This window comes from Phragmites australis, chromosome 2, assembly GCF_958298935.1.
Source record: "Phragmites australis chromosome 2, lpPhrAust1.1, whole genome shotgun sequence".
Taxonomy (NCBI): Eukaryota; Viridiplantae; Streptophyta; class Magnoliopsida; order Poales; family Poaceae; genus Phragmites; species Phragmites australis.
Window position 1 is genome coordinate 46723951 of NC_084922.1, and position 19130 is coordinate 46743080.

At 48.2% G+C, this 19130-nt stretch overlaps 2 protein-coding genes across 2 annotated transcripts; one reads left to right on the top strand and one right to left on the bottom strand.

Moving 5' to 3' along the window:
* Positions 1-3533: 3533 nt before the first annotated feature.
* LOC133909303 (UDP-glucuronate:xylan alpha-glucuronosyltransferase 1-like) lies at positions 3534-9045 on the top strand. The gene is made up of 5 exons (XM_062351673.1): positions 3534-3679; positions 4132-4265; positions 6301-6501; positions 6670-7304; positions 7634-9045. The coding sequence occupies exons 2-5, from the start codon at positions 4225-4227 to the stop codon at positions 8656-8658; spliced, it is 1902 nt and encodes a 633-aa protein (XP_062207657.1). The 5' UTR covers positions 3534-3679; positions 4132-4224; the 3' UTR covers positions 8659-9045.
* Positions 9046-11872: 2827 nt separating this feature from the next.
* Positions 11873-15233, bottom strand: LOC133909304 (probable pectinesterase/pectinesterase inhibitor 51). The gene is made up of 2 exons (XM_062351674.1): positions 14130-15233; positions 11873-12696 (listed from the first exon to the last, which is right to left on the bottom strand). The coding sequence occupies exons 1-2, from the start codon at positions 15061-15063 to the stop codon at positions 12011-12013; spliced, it is 1620 nt and encodes a 539-aa protein (XP_062207658.1). The 5' UTR covers positions 15064-15233; the 3' UTR covers positions 11873-12010.
* Between the last annotated feature and the right edge of the window lie 3897 nt (positions 15234-19130).

The window sequence follows — 19130 nt, forward strand, 5'->3', positions numbered from 1 at the left end:
TCCATGACCATCATGTGAAAGCGCCCGTTGGCACCCGTCAATCCAGGCTTGACAACCGTTCCTAGCTAGGGTGCCTTTGAACTGGCCTGGCGAACGTCACTAGGAATTGTCTCGAGAACTCGAGGAGAAAAAAAGGAGGCAACGCGTTATTTGGGCTCCCTTTAGAGCTTAGAGTTTAAACGGTCGAGCTTCGGTTTCGGATTAAATTCACTCGAAACTGAAAAGTTTGAGGCCATTCGCGCTGCTCGCGGGAGCTAAGGCCAAATTTGGCAGAAACTCCCCTACGTTTTCACCAAGGAATCGAACTCAGGCATTTTGGAGCTGGAAGCACAGCCGGGACGCGCATCCCACGATGGTGAATTCACCTATTAGCGGATAAGGAAACAGCTGTTTTTTCCCATGAGAATGTAAATGAGGAGTAATTATCTATTGTCGGGTCTAGCAGGTCAGAATAGTAACCTGTATCTCGTTCCTGTTTTCTCATAAGTCCCACTTATATCATATATAGACTAATATATGTGTATCAAATATATCTAAGACTCCTATATCTACTGTCCGATCTATCTCAAGGTCTAACTAATGCATCAAACATTGTAGTAGGGGAACCCGTGAGAATGTAAATAGGGACCGAGAATTATCCTTCAAACCGGAACGGAGATGGTTGCCTATTCGCGGCTGCCATCTCTCTCTGATCTGAACCAGCCGTGGCCCGTTCTGGCGCGTTCCTCGCAACGGCTACGGCCTCGGGCGCGTGCGCCGCCTGCCGCCCTCTCCGCGCAGGAGACCACCGCCTCTCACTCCCATACCACCGCGGCGCTACCACATCGACGGACTCGAGGTCGCGCACAGCAGGTGAACGGCGGTGACCGGACCTCCTAACAAGCCGCCTGCAAGACAAAGCGCAGTTGATTAGCAGTGCTGCTACAGTACCACCGCTGCTTTTTTCCATTTCGATCTCACGTCGCTCTCTGGTCATGCACTCATGCCTAGAGTACAGCATCACCAGGGACGTGAATTGAATGCCCCCTCACAGGTGGCCGCGTCCGGAGCGCCAACCCGACCAAATTCACCCGTCCAATAAAGCCTGTGGACTGGTACCAGCCCAGCAATTTTTCACCTTTTCTGTAGATGGATCGGCATTTTTTATTCGACCAAAAAAAAAAAAAAGGAAACCAAGCGGCATCGGATGCTTGAGGGTCAGTTAATTTCGACTTTGAATTATGGTTTTCAATTTTTATGACCTGAAGCTAAAATAAATAGATAGATTTTTGCTATAATTTTTTATAATTTATTTGTTGAAATGTAGGAATCCAAAAAACTAGTTTTTATCAGCTGTTCACATATTCTGAGAGTCTATTTTACTGAACTGTCTATCAATTTTTTTAAAATTTATAATTTAAAAGTTTTTCACAATCTAACTATTTACGATCTAACTTTTTATAATTCATAATTTATAAGTTATTTTTTAAATTCTCAGCAAAAACAAACCATCCTTGAGGGCCCCTTTGGATCAAAGGAATTTTGGAGGAAAAATAGAGGAATTCAATTCAAAGGAAAATTTCCTATACATGATATTTGGATAGTTGGATTGCCTCAGAGTAATATTGCAGGATAGGAAAGTTTCCTTCACATTTTGGAGGAATTCTACCAAGAGGTCTAACCTAATGTTTTCAATTCCTTTCAGAGTTCCAATACATCTTCTATCTTTATCTCTCCATCCTCTTTATTGCTAATGAACATCTAAACTCAAAATTCCTGTACTTTTTCCTATGAAGCATCTAAACATCTCATATAAGTAATTCATATGTTTTACCATTCCATAAGATTCAAGAAACTGGACAGTTTCAATCTTATATTTTTACTATTCCTACATTTTAAAAATCCTACGTTCAAAGAGACCCAGAGACGCCATACGGAAAATGTGGGTGATGGATGGGCTCTCCGACACCTCCCATGGACGCCTAGACATAGCCATCACCAAATTCATGGCGCTTCTCGTTGATTAGGTCCACAAATATCACAAGTATGCATCTCAAGGGGGGAGAGACTGGAATGCGAGGCCCACTTGAATTAATGTATCCCCAACCCCTTCGTCCATTATCTGTCCTGCCATTAGGTCTTGTGAGTATGATTACGATGGCATTTTATCAAGGATGTGTTTACCGGAACGTCGGTGGAGCTGCCTAAGAACTGTAGGAGTAGCTCGCAATACAGATGACGCTAGTAACTGTTTGTTTGGTTGGGCGTACGAGCGTGAGTATGGTATCATCAGAACCAGGCTTTGTCCTCGCGTTTGATTGGTTGGATAGAACCAAATTATCTTAGACGGAGCGGTATCGATTCCAGTAATATTTTCTCCAGATGTTGAACCGTTCTATATGTAAAAATCGACCGAACGACTCATACAAATCGTGTTAACTCTGCTAATCATTTATAATTAGTGATGATTAACAATTATCAGTAGTTATTAAGATTTTTTAGTTAAATATTAGTTACAATTAGATGTCATTAACCATACTAATTATTATTATGTGTATTTTTAGTTAAACATTAGTTACTTTATATGTTTCTCGAACATGGCTTCACACTGTAGTCTTGAACGCATAAAGTTGATCTAAACAGTCAACTGGTCAAAATATCAAATCAGACATTCGGACCACTAGCTGTAATTTACAAACTTACACGTTCATCCTGATCGAACCGGCTGATGTTTATGTCCGTGCCTCCATTTATCCCCACACTTAAATATGCTGAGGAGACAAAGACTGACATGAGGAGCTCATCCATTTATGAGATACGAAGAAATGAGATAAATGTACTCATTGGTTAGTTGTTAACCAGTTTTAAATCACCGACTCCGGCTGGAAGGTTTTGCTCTTCAAGGTGCACCACGTGGACCCGAGAAGACGGGCAAGATTATTGTTGAACTGCCGCGCTCGCTCGCGTTTTCCATTCCCATCTGCTTTTGCATAAGGATATCTCCAGCGCCTACCGTAAACTACTCTGTTGTAATCATTGGGCCGCTTTTCTAGCACCCCAGTAATATAGGGAGGAGAGCGTTAAGCTAAGTATATTTGACAGAGCTTTTCTTGATATAAATTTTTTATGAAAAATAATTTTCTGTGGAGGTGATTCCGTGGTTAAAAATGATTCTTTTTTAATTCTTTAAAATAAAATATATTAAGAAAGTTTTTCTCTACGAAAAGTGAATTAAGAAAGTTGTTTTTTTTTTCAGTTCCCTAACTTCTACTTCATTTCAAAGAATCACTCCTACGAACACTCAGAGAGCTAAAAGCTACTATTTGATAGAATTTTCCTAATTTCAGCTAGAAAGCTGGTCTGAAAGCTTTGCCAAACAATCCCTTACTCTAAATTTACTGATTCTTTTTCTGTCCTTTAACAATATTAAGAATTTTTTAAAAAAGTAACGAAAAGTAGAAATAAATAAATAATATTATAATAATGTTAAAAAAATAAAATTTAAAGTATTTTGGGATATATCCTCCTATATATAACTCGCCTGCTGCTACTCTCTCTCGGAGCTTTGTAGAAGAGGGAACCCCACTCAAGCCGCCACCGCACCGACTGCGTCCGCTTCAGCCCGTTGCTCTCGCCATTGCGGCGGTCCTCTCTTCCACGAGTCTCCTCCGCCTCGCTTGCCCGCCCGCCTGCCTTCCGGGTACGCGCCGCGCCACCTTCGGTTCTTGTGTCGTTGGTGGTTTTTTATCTGGTTTTGATGCGTTCTTGCGGGAGGCGCTTGATCTGTTCTTGGTTCTTTGGGTTTTCTTCTCCGGTGGCTGTGCGGCACCACCATTACCTTGGTTTGGTGACATCTGTTCCTCTGCTTCTTTTGTTCAGCAGATTTACCCTTTTTTTCTTGGCTTCTTTTTTTTTTTGATTTGTTTCATTTTTTTTACTTGGTGCTTCCCAGATTTTGTTTTACAACTTTACTTGCTTCTTCTCCAATTTTTACTTGCTTCTTTTCACCTGCCCATTTGTTCCCTGTATTGCTGTTCATCTGAGGAGATTTTCACTTCTTTGGCTGTTCCTGTGTGGCACTTGGGCATCTTTTTTGCTTCAGTGAACTGCAGAAGCTCACCAATCCTCCTGTGTTTGCTGCCTCCATTTCAGATGAGAAGCGGCGCAACTCGGGCGTTGGGAGTGTGGCCAGCTTAGAGCCTTCTGAGTCATTAGTCACCGAGAAGGATCCAGACGATAAAGCGCATGGGTTCCTTGGAGGCCCGGTACCGGCCGGCCGGAGCAGCGTAAGATCTCCCTGTCCAAACCCCTCTCGATCTAATGCGAAGCTCCCTTCCCCCCTCTCACTCTCGTCTGTGTCCGTGCCTTGCTGTTGTTTTCTAGCTGGTCATGCTCGGCGCGGTTGCGTGCTAATCCAGGTTCAGATATGCGCCCCTGGCATGTGCCGTCATGTGTTGCATGTTAGATTTATATCTAAGCTAGTATCGATGCCTGTGGCTGTGTTGGAGACCATCGGTTCTTATCATGTAATCTCGCAGCTCGTAGGAGTGTCGTTGTACTGCCTTGTAGTACCTTGCACAAGATGCCGTTCTTTTCCTTTGGTCTCCGTCCATCATCCGTGCCCCTCCTTAACTTCCACTGATTTTGTTGGTGGTGCGGTTGGTCTGATGGTGGTTGTGCCTTTATGATACTCATCCGTCCATCCATCCATCCATCCATCTGTTCTCCCATATTGCCTGCCACTCTCAGCAAGAGCTGGAGAAACGGCAAAAACTTGCTCTTTTCCCCCCTTGTGCTGTTTGCTCCTGGATACTGATATGCTTAGTTGCTGATGGTTCGTTGTCGAGGTGTTTCAGGCGTATGAATCGGTCTGCCTTCACTCTTCAGTTTCACCTGTTCCCCTGACCGGAAGTTAGTCCTATTTTAGTGGAAATTTTGATCCCATATTTAGATGCTGATGGCAGCAATTTGGTTCCGATCAGTTTTGCTGTAAAGTGCAGCCAGGCGTCGGTGGCCACTCTCACAGCCGTTTTGACCCCAAAGACCGCTCCTTGTGTCAGCAACGCTATTAAATCTGTGCACGCATTAGTTTCATGTGCAGCCTGCTACGGGCACTGCGTCTGCCGCGTTGAGCTGGTCAGCTACTTCTGCTTTGTGCCTTGTGGCCCAGTAGCGTTGAATTGGCGTGCTTAGCGTGTAGAAAATGCTGGGTTTTGGTTTGTGGCCCAACCGGTGATTTCTGCTATCTTGGTCGGGTCCGTTTTCTTGCATCAATCTTCTTGATGTTTACGGTAGTACTGCAAAGCTTTCTTCTCTGCATCTGGGATTAATCATCCGTGCAGCTTTTTCGTTGCGTGTTTGATAGTATTCAAACTGCTGGCGCTAAGCGTGCTTTCTTGATTTGAGACCAAGAACATGGGGGTTAGGTACCTGGAATCTTCGTGCTTAATGATGTACCCCTTTCCTAAAAGATGTGACTAATAAAGTAGAGGCCTGGGGAATACGAGAGTGCACTAATTTGCTTTTGGTTCTTTTTAAAGTCTCAGTTCTGTGGGTAGTTTTTTTTTTTTGGCTTTAGCCTTTTTTCTTGCATAGCCAAATCACTTTAGTGTGATCACTTTCCCAAGCCACATACGAGATACTGCAATTTCTCCTTTCCAAAAGATGTGGTTTGAAGACTTAAGTTTTAGTTTTACAAGGTAGTTTTGTCCATAGATACCACCTCATGCCAGTGTATCTACCTCCCAAATAAAAATATGAGACCAATGCAAACTTCAAGGAAAGCTAAACACTGCCACCGTCGACTGTTGAAAATATTGTGGTCTTATCTTTCTATAACTAAGCTTTGGGGGGAAAAGTTTGGATAAGGTTATTTGACCCTCTACCAGTGTCATCATTCTGCAGTTGTTGTTTTGACAGGGACCTGATGAACAGTTTTGATTACTTACATGTACTTTTGGTAAAAACAGTAATGGCATAAGCTGCAAACATACTTATTTCTTCAGTACCTTTCCATTTTCTGACGACTGTCTAGTGTCTACATACAAACAAACATAAATAACTAAAGTCGGTTATCTTCCTGCATACTCCCTCTGATTCCATTACAAGTCTATTTGGAATCAGACGGAACACTAAAATGGAACCTCCAAATGAAAGGGGAAACCCTGCTGATCAAGGCATGGATCTATTCTGTTTTTTTCTTTTGAATTTTGCATGACTAGAATATTAATTGCTGTTATCTAAAATATAACTACTAATTGCTGTCCAAATATTCGTGTGAAAGGAGTCCACTTTGTCTAACTGTGTTTCCTTTTTTTTCAGTGATGATATAGCTAAGAGAAGGACCCAGAAAAGCAAAAGTTTCAAAGAGGTTGAAAAGTTTGATGTTTTTGTACTGGAGAAAAGCTCTGGTTGCAAATTCCGATCCTTGCAACTTTTGCTCTTCGCTATTATGTCTGCTGCATTTCTGACGCTCCTATACACGCCATCTGTGTATGAACATCAATTGCAGTCGAGCTCTCGGTGAGTATACCTCCCACAGTATCCAGTAATGCAGTAGACTATGATGATACGTTCGCATTAGTTCCTGATACACTTATTCCGAGATTGAGGCATTGAGCTGAGTTGTATATGACATGACAATACAATGCCTATTACCATGGTGCTTATACTGGTCGATATGCTTTGCAGGCTTGTTAATGGGTGGATATGGGATAAGAGAAGTTCCGATCCCCGATATGTATCTTCTACCAGTATTCAGTGGGAGGATGTATATGGAGCTACAAAAACTCTGAATGGTGGTCAACAAAAGCTCAAAGTTGGACTCCTGAACTTTAACAGAACCGAGTTTGGCTCTTGGACACATATGCTCCCAGAAAGTGATTTTTCAATCATACGACTAGAGCATGCCAACGAAAGCATTACCTGGCAGACTCTGTATCCTGAATGGATAGATGAGGAGGAAGAAAAAGAGATACCATCTTGCCCATCACTTCCAGACCCTAATTTTCCAAGAGGGACACACTTTGATGTAATTGCTGTTAAGCTTCCCTGTACTCGAGTGGGGGGCTGGTCAAGAGATGTTGCACGGCTGCATTTGCAGCTATCGGCAGCAAAATTGGCAGTGGCCAGCGCAAGAGGCAATGGTAGAGTCCATGTGCTCTTTGTGACTGATTGCTTCCCTATTCCAAATCTCTTCTCTTGCAAGGACCTTGTCAAACATGAAGGCAATGCTTGGCTGTACAAACCTGACGTGAAGGCACTTAAGGAGAAGCTCAGGCTTCCTGTTGGATCCTGTGAGCTTGCTGTTCCACTCAATGCAAAAGGTAACTTGGTAATTATCTGCAGTTTTTAATAGCTTCCCATCTGAAGACACTTATATTTCCTAGTGTAATCAATGCACATCAACCTGGTAACTGTACAATTGCATGTCTGAAAGTTTACAGAGATACAATTAGTGCTGCAAATGCTAAGTATTGAAGGACTATTATACCATTTTCTGAAACATGATGACAATACTGTCTACATTGCTTTATTTAGGCGTGCATGATCAACTTTTCTTAGAAAAAGTCAGAATGTACCTATTCACCTTCTAGTTTTTTCCCTGAACGATCAACAATTTCCAGTTGATAACATTTTTTCCGTTCTTTTGCAGCACGACTTTACACAGTAGACAGACGCAGAGAAGCGTATGCTACAATACTGCATTCGGCAAGTGAATATGTTTGTGGTGCAATCGCAGCAGCTCAAAGCATTCGCCAAGCAGGATCAACAAGGGACCTTGTTATTCTTGTTGATGACACCATAAGTCAGCACCACCGCAAGGGACTGGAATCTGCAGGGTGGAAGGTCAGAATAATAAAGAGGATCCGGAATCCTAAGGCTGAACGTGACGCCTACAATGAATGGAACTACAGCAAATTCCGGCTATGGCAGCTTTCAGATTATGACAAGGTTATATTCATTGATGCCGATCTCCTCATCCTGAGGAATATTGATTTCTTATTTGCCATGCCAGAAATCACTGCAACTGGCAACAATGCAACGCTCTTCAACTCTGGTGTCATGGTCATCGAACCCTCAAACTGCACATTCCAGCTGTTGATGGAGCACATCAATGAGATAACATCTTACAACGGTGGTGACCAAGGGTATCTGAATGAGATATTCACATGGTGGCATCGGATTCCAAAACACATGAACTTCTTGAAGCATTTCTGGGAGGGTGATGAAGAGGAAGTGAAGGCGAAGAAGACTCGGTTGTTTGGCGCTAACCCACCAATCCTCTATGTCCTTCACTACTTGGGCCGGAAACCATGGCTGTGCTTCCGGGATTACGACTGTAACTGGAATGTTGAAATACTGCGGGAGTTTGCGAGTGACGTTGCACATTTTCGCTGGTGGACAGTGCACAACAAGATGCCAAAGAAACTCCAGAGCTATTGCCTTCTGAGATCAAGGCTGAAGGCTGGGTTGGAGTGGGAACGTCGGCAAGCTGAGAAAGCAAACTTCACTGATGGGCATTGGCGGCGGAACATAACAGATCCAAGGCTGAAAACTTGCTTTGAGAAGTTCTGCTTCTGGGAGAGTATGTTATGGCACTGGGGCGAGAGCAAGACCAACTCGACGAAGCAAAGCCCGGTGCTGGCGATGCCTACCGCGAGCCTGTCAAGCTCATGAGATTTGTAGATGGAGAGAGTAGTATACCAGATACAAACTTCTAAAGCTCCATACATACATAGCAACAGCTTTGTAAAGGTAGCTATGCTTAGGTCTTTGCCGCATGACTATACGTTGTTCGCCGTCAGGGCTGCAGCGTTCTCCCGCTGCTTTTTGATGGCTAACAATTTTTTGGTTTTTTCTTCTAATAATTCATCAGTATAGGGTAATTTTCTGGTTAAGACTTCTCCGTTATTTTACTTACGTTGGCTGTTGCTTGGCTGCAATGGCCTGGTTTGATGTATGGTGGTTGAACAGTTTCAGTGATCAATCTGGAGTGATGCAACATGAGCTTGCTGACCAGAAAGCACTGAATGATGAATATGGTGGTGTCACTCTTTTTTATTATGCTGTGTTGTAGTTGGCCACTAGGATTAGATAACCTACTAGCACCCAGCAGGGTTGGACTACTGTTTGAGATTACCAAACCATGTAATCGGCTCCTTGCTCGCTTTCAGCTGGTTCGTGCTCATCCTTTCAGCTTGGGACTCTGCATCGTGTGATTTTTCCAGTCAGGATCACCATTTTCTGGGCGTGGACCAGCTAACAAGGCAGCATGATGCCGTGATTCCCTGCATCGTACGGTTAAATCCCTTTCTTTTTAAATATGAGAGCGTCATCGAGAATCATCGATGAGTTGATTAAATATAAATTATATTGATTTTTGTTTTGCTTAGTTCATATATAGTTTGGTTCTTTTTTCAATCTTGACGATAAGGACAAGCCATCTACGTTCGGACGGTATCTTTTTTAGCGTGGGTGATGATGGACAACGCAGCGCCATAATTAGAATATCCTAAATATTACTCGTCGAACGAATATTGCATACAAAGTACACGGTGTTTGTTTAACGTGATATCTTCTCGCGTCAAGCCTTTTCCGGGCAGGAGCACCATTTTCTGGGCGTGTACCACCTAACAAGGCAGCATGAAACTGCCGTGTTTCCCTCCATAGTACGGACGTAGAATATGCATCATTGCATCGACCGATAGGTTCGGTGCAGTGCTGCTTCTGCCAGAGAGAAAATGGCAACACACCTCTCGTCATGTCCAGTTCCTTCGAGGTTCAGTTGTCTTCTGCGCAGCTCATCAGCTTGCTCACTTTTCCAACGGCAACACACCTCAAAAGCACGGGGATCAGGCTGTACAAGCTCTCCGGCAGTAGCATTGTTATCCCGAGACACTGTGCATTCTACTCCACACCTCCCTTCCCTTGCCTTTCAAGATTGGAGTGGTTGGATATTTGCGTTGCAAGTGACCCGGAGCAGATTTTCTTCTCAATTGTCGCTTAGAATATTGACGCGCGATTTACTAGTACACCAAAACCATGGAAAAATGCATTGCATGCTAACCACGGCTCGTTGCACAATATTCTCCCATCCCACGCTCGTCGCGTTGCGAGCTCGCTATTTTACGCCGTCGTGCTGTGAAGAGCGGACCAAAAGCTCAAAGTAGCCCGTGGTCCGTACCATGCGGTACTACAATATGTTTGAGAGAGCCGGGTTCGAGGCGCACGTACACGCGGCGGCGGTGCTGGGAGTCCCGGTGTCTCGTCTTCGGCGAGCACGAGAGGGGACGCGGCAATCGAATGCCGTCTTCCGCTCGTCAGAGATCTCATCACGCGTGGCGCCATGAACCAAGGGAAACGACTCGGTGCCCTAGGCCAGGCCAGAGAGTCAGAGACCACCGCCCAAGGGCCAGCACACTGACACGCGTCACCTGCGTCGTACATCTGTCGCTGCTGCTGCTGCTGCTAGCATCTAGAGAGGGCGGTGAGATACCAGCTTTTGAGCTTTGACCAGGCAAAGGAAGAAACAAACGAGCAAAGAACAGGTCTTGGCCACGTTCTATAGCCGTGGGACAGATATGAGTGCTAGTACTCAAGTTCATTCGCGTCACCTGTGCCGGCATGCCGTTGGCAACGCGGATGGCATTGGCTTGAGTTCACATCGGCATGCACGGATGCACCAGGTACCACACGAGGGGAATCCCATGGCAGCGCCAGCAACCAACCCGGCTGCGTGCAATGCGCCGAGGTTTACGGTGGTGGGGCGTGCCGTGGGGCTCAGAAGTGTCGGATTGGGGCGGCTTCTCTCCGGAAACGCTGCGGTTTATCGGTGAGGCCGCGGCGGTGCTTGCGGTTGCGGGGCTGCTGGTGAGAAGATGAGTGGGCCACTACGGTGGAGCAACTCGACTGTTCCTAGGGCCGAATTGACGCGCTGCCCAAGTCCTTTCCAAGATCACGTCGTGGTTGTCAGTTCCTGAAATCATCTGGGCTTCACGGCCCATATTGAAGTCCACAAGACCACGACGGATAGTGGCACAGCCAAAGTGGGTGAGGCCGTGAAGTTTGCGAAAGCTACATTCATCGCCTTTCACAGGCCCCATTCGGAATCACCTTCATCTGGCTAATCCACACGAGCGAAGCTATTCCACGTATAAATCCGGCTTGGGCCATCTGTTCACAGTTTGTCTTCTCCTTTCGTTTTTAACTGTCCCTGGCTTGTTTTCTCCCGAGAGAACTTCCAAGTTCCAATCCACTCTATTTTGCACTGAACTAGTTCTGCACCCGTGCTTTTTAAGTAGTAGAGAAGAGACAAAAAAAAAAAACTGATGGCGTGTGGCATGAGCAGTATCTTTTCCCCTACAAACATTTCGGCCCTCACTTTGTGGCATTGACTCATTTGAGCAGCGGCGCACGAAAGGTCCACGACCACTACTCCCCGAGCATCAACTTCTCATCTTGGTTGGGTCGGTAGTGCGAAGCTGCACATGCGATGATGAAGATTCAGGAAGAGCACAGAGAAAAGGGATGCAGCTGCAAAAGCATGCAGAGTTGCAGGGAGGGAATTGACAGCCACTAGTGCCGAGGTGAGAATGGTGACCTGATAAACTGGGGAAACCGCACGCCTAGCCTATCTGGCTGTCGTTTTCATGCTCTGCCCACGCCACCACTTCACTCTGCCATCCTTCTAAGCTGCCCTCGTGGCCACGCATAAACGTCCCTGCTTGCCACGCTGTAACGGAGAGGGAGAGTAGAGAGTTATACACTTCGCCGTTCGGATTAGCCACCCCTTTTTCTAGATTATCGGCCTTCTGGTTCGTGCAACACGGGACCACAAGTTTACCAGCGGAGATTAAGTCCATCATGCATCGCCGTCTCGTTGATCAAGATAGGTTTCCCACTCTTTTCACTTGCATTTTCATAGTGGTATGCAACACTCTCATGTCAGTGGCACTGGCACCGCCTCAATCGACCGGCCCACTAGTTCATCGTACATATTCCTTTGATACTATACTTGCTACGAGTATTGCTACACTTTGGGTATCCACTCGTGCCCCTGTATGAAGTTGGCGACGCTGTACGCGTCGACGTGGCCCTTGGGCACCTGGCTGCTCCACGCCACCCTCCGGCTGGCGTCGCCGCCGCCGGGGCCAGCGCTGTCGTACTCGCCGTAGTACAACGTCTTGAGCGCGAAGTCCCCGTTCCACGCCATCCACCCCCGCGGCTGCACGATCTCCGCGAGCGTGCACCCGACGTACACGGTCCGGGAGTACTCCTTCCAGGGCCGGCCCAGGTAGACGCGGTGAGCCTCGGGCTTCTGGCGGTACAGGGCGAGGTACTCCTCGCTGCCGTTGACGACGCAGCCGCGGAGCACGATCCCCGTGGGCTGGGCGGGGTCGGTGCGGCCCTGCGCCGTGACGGCGTCGTTCTCGCCCTTGTCCGGGCGCAACTGCCGCGGCAGGACGATGAGGGCGGTGTCGTGCAGCACGGTTGCAGAGTTGCCGAACACGAAGTCGACGGTCCCGGAGACGCGGCACCGGGTGTACAACTGTCGCATGGCGTGCGCGTACAGCGTGTCCTGGTGGCCCAGGAGCTCCACGGTGTCCAGCACCGTGCGGTCGCCCGTGGAGCGGAACGCCACGGCCTGGTGCGCGTCGGGACCCGCGGTGTTGGCGATCGTCAGGTCGCGCGCCATGAAGCCATCCGCGAGCACGCCTGCAAAACCAAGGCGAGCGAGCGCCAATCACGCGCCGGATCACTGTGAAGCACCAGAGAAATCACGTGATGGACTGCATGATAAAGTTAGAACGCTGGATCGGGCGCACTTTTTTTTCTCTCGGTGAATTGACGACACGAACCACCGTGTCTGGTATGGCCTGCATTGACGGACACGCGGCTCGCCTTCTTGTTTGTAGGGCCGGCCGGACCACGGGAAAGTTGAGGGTTTCGTTAGCCTAGAGCAGGCTCGTGACGCTACGCCGCACTGTCGCTTCCGGCATGGACCACATGTATTGCGGGTCACGCAGGGGCTTATTGGGCATAGAAGAGTAGAAAAAAAAAAGAGAAGAGGAGGAGGAAGAGGAGAAAAAAAAAGAGAAAGGAGAATGAAGAAAAAATTGAACCTCTCTAAAATTTGACTCTGAATTTTGTCACTGGAGTCACGGATAGTACTTGATACTACTCTGAATCCATTTGATTTGCTTGTAACGCTCGATTGACTATCACGAACCGAGAGATTTACTGCCACACGAGAAATACAGCAAGGATTTAGCCAGATTAATTGCTGGCAGCTACAGAATTAGCTGTTGTCCGTCTCGAGGGTAAAAAAAAGGGCAGCTACCTTAGTGAAAAGTGCACTTCTGCGCAAAGCACAGTGGGCCATGGCCTAGAGGCGAAAGCAACTTTTACTTTAGACGTTTGTGGAAGCAACATTATCCAGATCACATTTGTTCAATCCAGAAAAAAAACGAAGTCTTTGGACAAGTAAATGGCACTAGTTAAGTTCACTTCAGCCTAGGTACTGGGCTCCTGAAGAGCTGAAACCTACACTGCTGAATGCAAAATTGCAAATCTTCATGTGGTCATGTGCCATGCCGGACGCAACGTTCAAAAGCCAAGATTCAAAGGTCCACGTCACAACATCTAATCCACGGAAAGCGTTTTCGGTGCAGACAAACGGCTACCTTAATATGGTACGGTCACGAGCATCGTCTTAACGTTGCTGCATTCATTTCATGCACGTACGTGTACGACCGCACAAGAAAGTAAGTTCATCAGTGGAATTTTTAGAATTTTGTCCTTCTCAAAAACTTTTTCTACTAGCGGACTTACAGTGAAACAATATAAAAAATAAACCAATTTTATGACGCCATGACATACAGGAAACAATGTCAAAAATAAACTTTTTTAAGTTAAATTGCACATCATGATAGGTGTTATTTATGATCTTAGAAGTCTAACTTAGAAAATCACACCTACTCCCGTATTATTCAACTATGATATTAAGATGTCATAACTATATGTAAAAGAATCTATTTTTGAAATTGTTTCCACATAAATCTATTCGTAAAATATGTTTTTAAAAAGGTCAATGTAAAAATTCCACAAAAATTAAAAGAAAGGAAAGAAACACGCGTATTTATACGCACCTACGGTGGCCGTGTTGAAGGTGGAGACGCCGGGCGTGTCGGCGTTGAGGTCGCCGGTGATGACCGTCCTTCCCATGCCGTCGCCTACGACCACCACGTTCGTCTTCTCCCACGGCACGCTTACCGTCTCCTTGTACACACCCTCCTTCACGTGCACCACGAACATATCGGCGCCGTAGTCCGGCGCCGCCGCCACCGCCTCCCGCACCGTCCTGTAGTCGCACCCGGCGCCGCACACCGTCACGTTCGCCGGGAGCCCCTTGGGCACGCCCAGCGCGTCCACGTCGGCGGAACTCTCCGCCGCGGCGGGAGGCCAGTACCCGTTGCGCTCCGTCTGAGGCGGGGCCCAGCGGGAGGTGTCGTCGCCGTAGCGCTGCCGCGCGGCGAGCATGGAGATGTAGTTGCTGTTGACGGCGATGGTGTCGTCGAGGTAGGCCATGGCGTCCGAGACGGTCCTGGAGAAGTTGACGTACTTGTAGGCGGACCAGCAGTCGTAGAGGTGGAGGAGCGCGGTGGAGGCCGAGAGGAGCGACGGCGAGGGGGACGGCGCGAGGCGGTGGGAGGAGATCGAGAGTAAGGTGAGGCAGTTGGTGGCGGCGTTGGACAGGTTCACGTTGGAGGAGGCGGCGAGGACGGACTTGGCCGTGGAGACGGCGGGCGGGAGGCGCGCGCGGAGCGCGGAGAGCGTGGCGGCGAGGAGGTCGGAGATGGAGGCATCGGAGCCGGCGCTGGAGAGCGTGGAGACGCAGGTGGGCTGGAAGCGTGTGGCGTTGCAGGCCAGGTGGACGGCGAGTGGCGCCGCATCGGAGGACGCCGGCGGGGCGGACGGTGAGGGGGAGGGGTTGCTGTGGTGGTGGTGGCGGGAGGAGAGGGAGACGGGGAGGTGGAAGAGGAGGACGAGGAGGAGGGGAAGGAGGCGAGCCGGAGGAGGCATTGGTGATGGTTGGATGTGTGCCTGCGCGCGCGACTGGGAGTGTGTGTGGGGTGATGGTTATATTGGGGATGCAGACGGGAAGGGAAGCGGATGAATGGGATTTTCAGGAACCGGCTCGACGTTTCAGGAACAGTAATTTATGGGAGTATAGACAGTAATTCACAGTGGATTGCTGTAGCCAGTCACGGTTCGCATATGAATATCACAGCAGTGGCAAAGTCACGGTAGTGTTACAGATTTTCATGGATGCCAACCTAACAGAAAGTAGGAGGAAAGCATTCATGTCTGTGATGTGAATCCTTTCTATTGATTTTGCTTCCGTTTTTTGTTGATTTGGTTTCCCTCAGTTTAGATAAGGAAATGTATATTTCCTATTCCAAAATCTCACTATGTAGTAGCATATCCACTAATTATATCGATGTCTCCGTGTAACATAACTCATGCAATTTCAGATAATTGGTATAGAGTAGGATTTAGACCATGGTATCACGCTAGTTTAGGCACATCTCACGTATTCATTCATGTGATCCTTCGGCTCTTTATCTTCATTGTCGCTATCAAGCCATCCCTCGTGGTTTCTAATGTCGCTTCCAATGCCTTTATTTCCTACCTTGTAATGGCCATTGTCATTGTTCCACTTATCATAGCCACACACTTTGCCTCTTTATTATCATCACACTCCCTCATTCTACTGCAACTATCACTAACTCGCACATTCATGACAAAGATTTACTACATCCAAATTTTTTCTATTGAAAAATAAGGCAAAAGCTCTGTCGTTTGATTAAGGAGAAAGAGCAGTTTACATCAAGCGATTAGGCGCACTTAGGTCAGTGAGGGCTGCATGGACGACAACAAAATAAACACAAACCACAGAACCACTTTACGACAATACAATAATTTAAGTGGCTGAAGAAATTCTATGTATTCTTTTGTTTTAAATCGCAGTTTAAATTGCCAAATCAAAAGTTTGAGCATCAGTTGAGAAGTGTTCACTATCAGTTAACTTATCGACAGAGGCTTACGTTCATGGGCACTGCAGGCACACTAGAAATTGCACAGCCGTGCACGGCAGAAGGCACTTTCCCCTTGCGTAGCCTGATTGCGTCGCCAGTCGGGTGCATTGATTGTTTAAATTGGAACGATAGCTGCCGGTTAGGAAAAAGACGAAGAGATTGCCGCGACAGGCGAACACGCCTCACGCATGTACAGTGCCTCACCATGGCCTGCAGTCACAGAGCAGTTTGTACGATCTGTCATGTGGCATTGGAGGTTTCTGTTAAGATTTACTAGTAAGAAACTTTCTACTCACGGGCTAATGGCGCAGCCGCGGAATGGAGAAGGGTAGTTTTTCTCCCCTTGCGAGCTTGCCCAGGGCACCCGGCTCCGGGACGTGGTCACGGGGATCACAGCGAAATGGTCGGCGGACCGGCATCCACTAACTGAACTGAGTGGAGACAGTGGGCCGGCACCGATGCAATTGCGAACGCCGCATATTTTTTCCCCCTTTTGGAAAAGCTGCAAAAGAGGTCATTTGATACAGTTGCATATGCTTAACTATTCCATTTAGAAATACCTTTTTTAAGGCTCAACGCTAGATACAAGCTGAAAGTATTTGAACGTATATTTAAACACACATTATACCCTACGTATCTTAAGACACATGCTAAACCTATAATATATAATGACACATGTCTACTGAAGAGATTCACGAAACATCATGCTCTGCAAGCGATGGGCACACCGCCACTAAAGATATTCATGAAGACTCAGGCAAGAAAAGCAGCAAGCACGTTTCATGCATAAGAAATGAATTTTCGTAACATGACGCAAGTAATTGTTTGCACACAGGTTGCTAGTTATGATGTGTTTCTATACCTAAATAAATAAAAGGGGAAATGATACAAAAATCTATGTCTCAGAAGATGTGCATTCGGTTTCGTGTCGCTAGCTTGTGCAACTAGGAGGCAACCACACCTCCCCACCCTAACCCTGGAAACCTGCTCAGCGCGGCCACCGTTGCCATCACTAGCTGTGGCGGCGGCGGCGGTGGCCAGTGACACAACCTAGTAGCTCCGTCGCGGCCTCCCCCCTCCATGTTCTTCTTCCTTGATCTGACGGTGGTGCTCGTGCAGTGAGGCATAGTGTTGGCCAGATCATTGGATCTACACGCTTGGCGCTCGAATCCGTGCAACAGTGGTCTGGATATGTGGATCCTCGTGGCGGTGGTCATGGTTCGCGTCGAGTAGTGACGGTCGAGATGGCGACCACAGGGTTCCGCGCGACGGCGACCAAGATTCGCGAGATCCTTATAAGGGGATCTGCAGCTGTTGGCTCGTGTTTGTGCCCATGTGCAACCTCATGCTGCTTTGGCGTTGTCGGTTACATGGGAACAAGGGGTCCCCGAGTCCCGAGGCCAGGACGGCGGAGTGCCACGTGGTGCCCTCTCTCGGGGATTATCTCCCCAAGGTCTGAGAAGACCAAGTTCCGGAAGAGGGTGCTCGGAGCCATGCACAGTGGTCCCCGAGTACCAGAGTTCCCTGATGACCCGAAAAGACCAAGTCCCGGGAGAGGGTGCTCGGGGCCATGCACAGTGGTCCCTGAGTACCCGAGTTCCCCGATGACCCGAGAAGGCCGAGTTCCGGGAGATGGTGCTCGGGGTCATGAATAGTGGTCCCCGAGCACCTGAGTTCCCCGATGACAAGAGAAGTCAGTTTCAGGAGAGAGTGCTCGGGACCGTGAACAGCGGTCCCCGAGCACCCGAGTTCCCCGAGGACTCATGCAGTCAAGTTCCGGGAGAGGGTGCTCGGGACCGTGAACAGTGATCCCCGAGCACCCGGTTCCCCGAGGACCAAGAGAGGGCATATCCGGGAGAGAGTGCTCAGGGCTGTGAACAGTAGTCCCCGAGCACTCACAGTTCCCCGAGGGCCTGAGAAGTCCTTCGCCGGTGGTCCCCACAAGGGCTCAACAGTGAGATGTCAATTGGTGAGAGGCCTGATGCTGCATTTAAGAGGGCGCGTGGCCTGCCACTTCCAACCACTCCCCCCACGCTTGCTGTCAATCCCTGCCACGGTCTGGCAGGGAGGCATGGGAATATTTAATGCGCGGGTCCCATCGCGCGTCATCCGGCGCACCTCGAGATAATGTCGTAGGGCTCGAGGCGCGACGCCTGCTGCCCTGCTGTGTCAGACTCGCTCTGACCGAGCGGGCACGCGGGGCTACTCGGTGGCTGCCCGGCGGGCCCTCCCCGTTGCGCCCACTGGAAAGCGGAATGATGACGACGAAGATCGGACGGGGGCGCATTTTCAACTCTCCCCGTCACCTCAAGCTGCAGCCCATGATGGTTGCTTTCCATTTATGGCGCCTTGAAACTTGCGCCAATCCTTTCTAGGCATACCACCCGCCCCGCCGGGTATAAAAGAGGGGCGGGCTCCTCGGAGAAGAGGAGTTTTTTAGAACACTGAGACTGAGCTCTGAGAACACCGGGGCACATCCAACGAACTCTGGACGACGACGGAAGAAGCATGAAGCTCTAGACTTAGACAAATATTTTTGTAACACAGCAAATTTTAGAGAGACATCCTCAGAGGATTTATAGCATACACACAAGAGTAGAGTATTACGCTCAGTGCGGTCCGAACCTGTCTAAAAATCCCCTAAGCATTTACTTACTCCTGCATCCGATCATCCACTCCACCTGCATCTCATTTACTCCCATTTATTTCACGTACGAGGCGGACTCAGAATCATCCTCCCGGCTGAATCTCAAAGGGGGTCCCTCCGGATCCCCCTTGAGGAGTTCACCTTCCGACAGGCGTGGACTCCACCTTCGCTTGCCCCCGTCCACAATGCAGTGGCGTCCATGAGGCCACCGTGTGCTAGGACGACGAGCTCTACAGGTCAACCTTCTTGATTTGCGGCTGTCGGTCTTCCCCCGACGCTCATCGTCTTTCCAACCACTGCATCAGCTCCTCCCCTTGCCAGATTGGCCTCTTCTACCCGATCTAGCTCGTAGGGAACTATGCAGCTCGATGTTGACTTTGTGGGCAACGTGGCTTCAATAGTCA

Coding starts and splice junctions, on each gene's coding strand:
- LOC133909303 (XM_062351673.1), top strand. CDS start 4,225: ATGGGTTCCTTGGAGGCCCGGTACCGGCCGGCCGGAGCAGC. Junction 6,502..6,669: donor CAATTGCAGTCGAGCTCTCG/GTGAGTATACCT, acceptor TATGCTTTGCAG/GCTTGTTAATGGGTGGATAT. Junction 7,305..7,633: donor TGTTCCACTCAATGCAAAAG/GTAACTTGGTAA, acceptor GTTCTTTTGCAG/CACGACTTTACACAGTAGAC.
- LOC133909304 (XM_062351674.1), bottom strand. CDS start 15,063: ATGCCTCCTCCGGCTCGCCTCCTTCCCCTCCTCCTCGTCCTCCTCTTC. Junction 12,697..14,129: donor CTTCAACACGGCCACCGTAG/GTGCGTATAAAT, acceptor TTGGTTTTGCAG/GCGTGCTCGCGGATGGCTTC.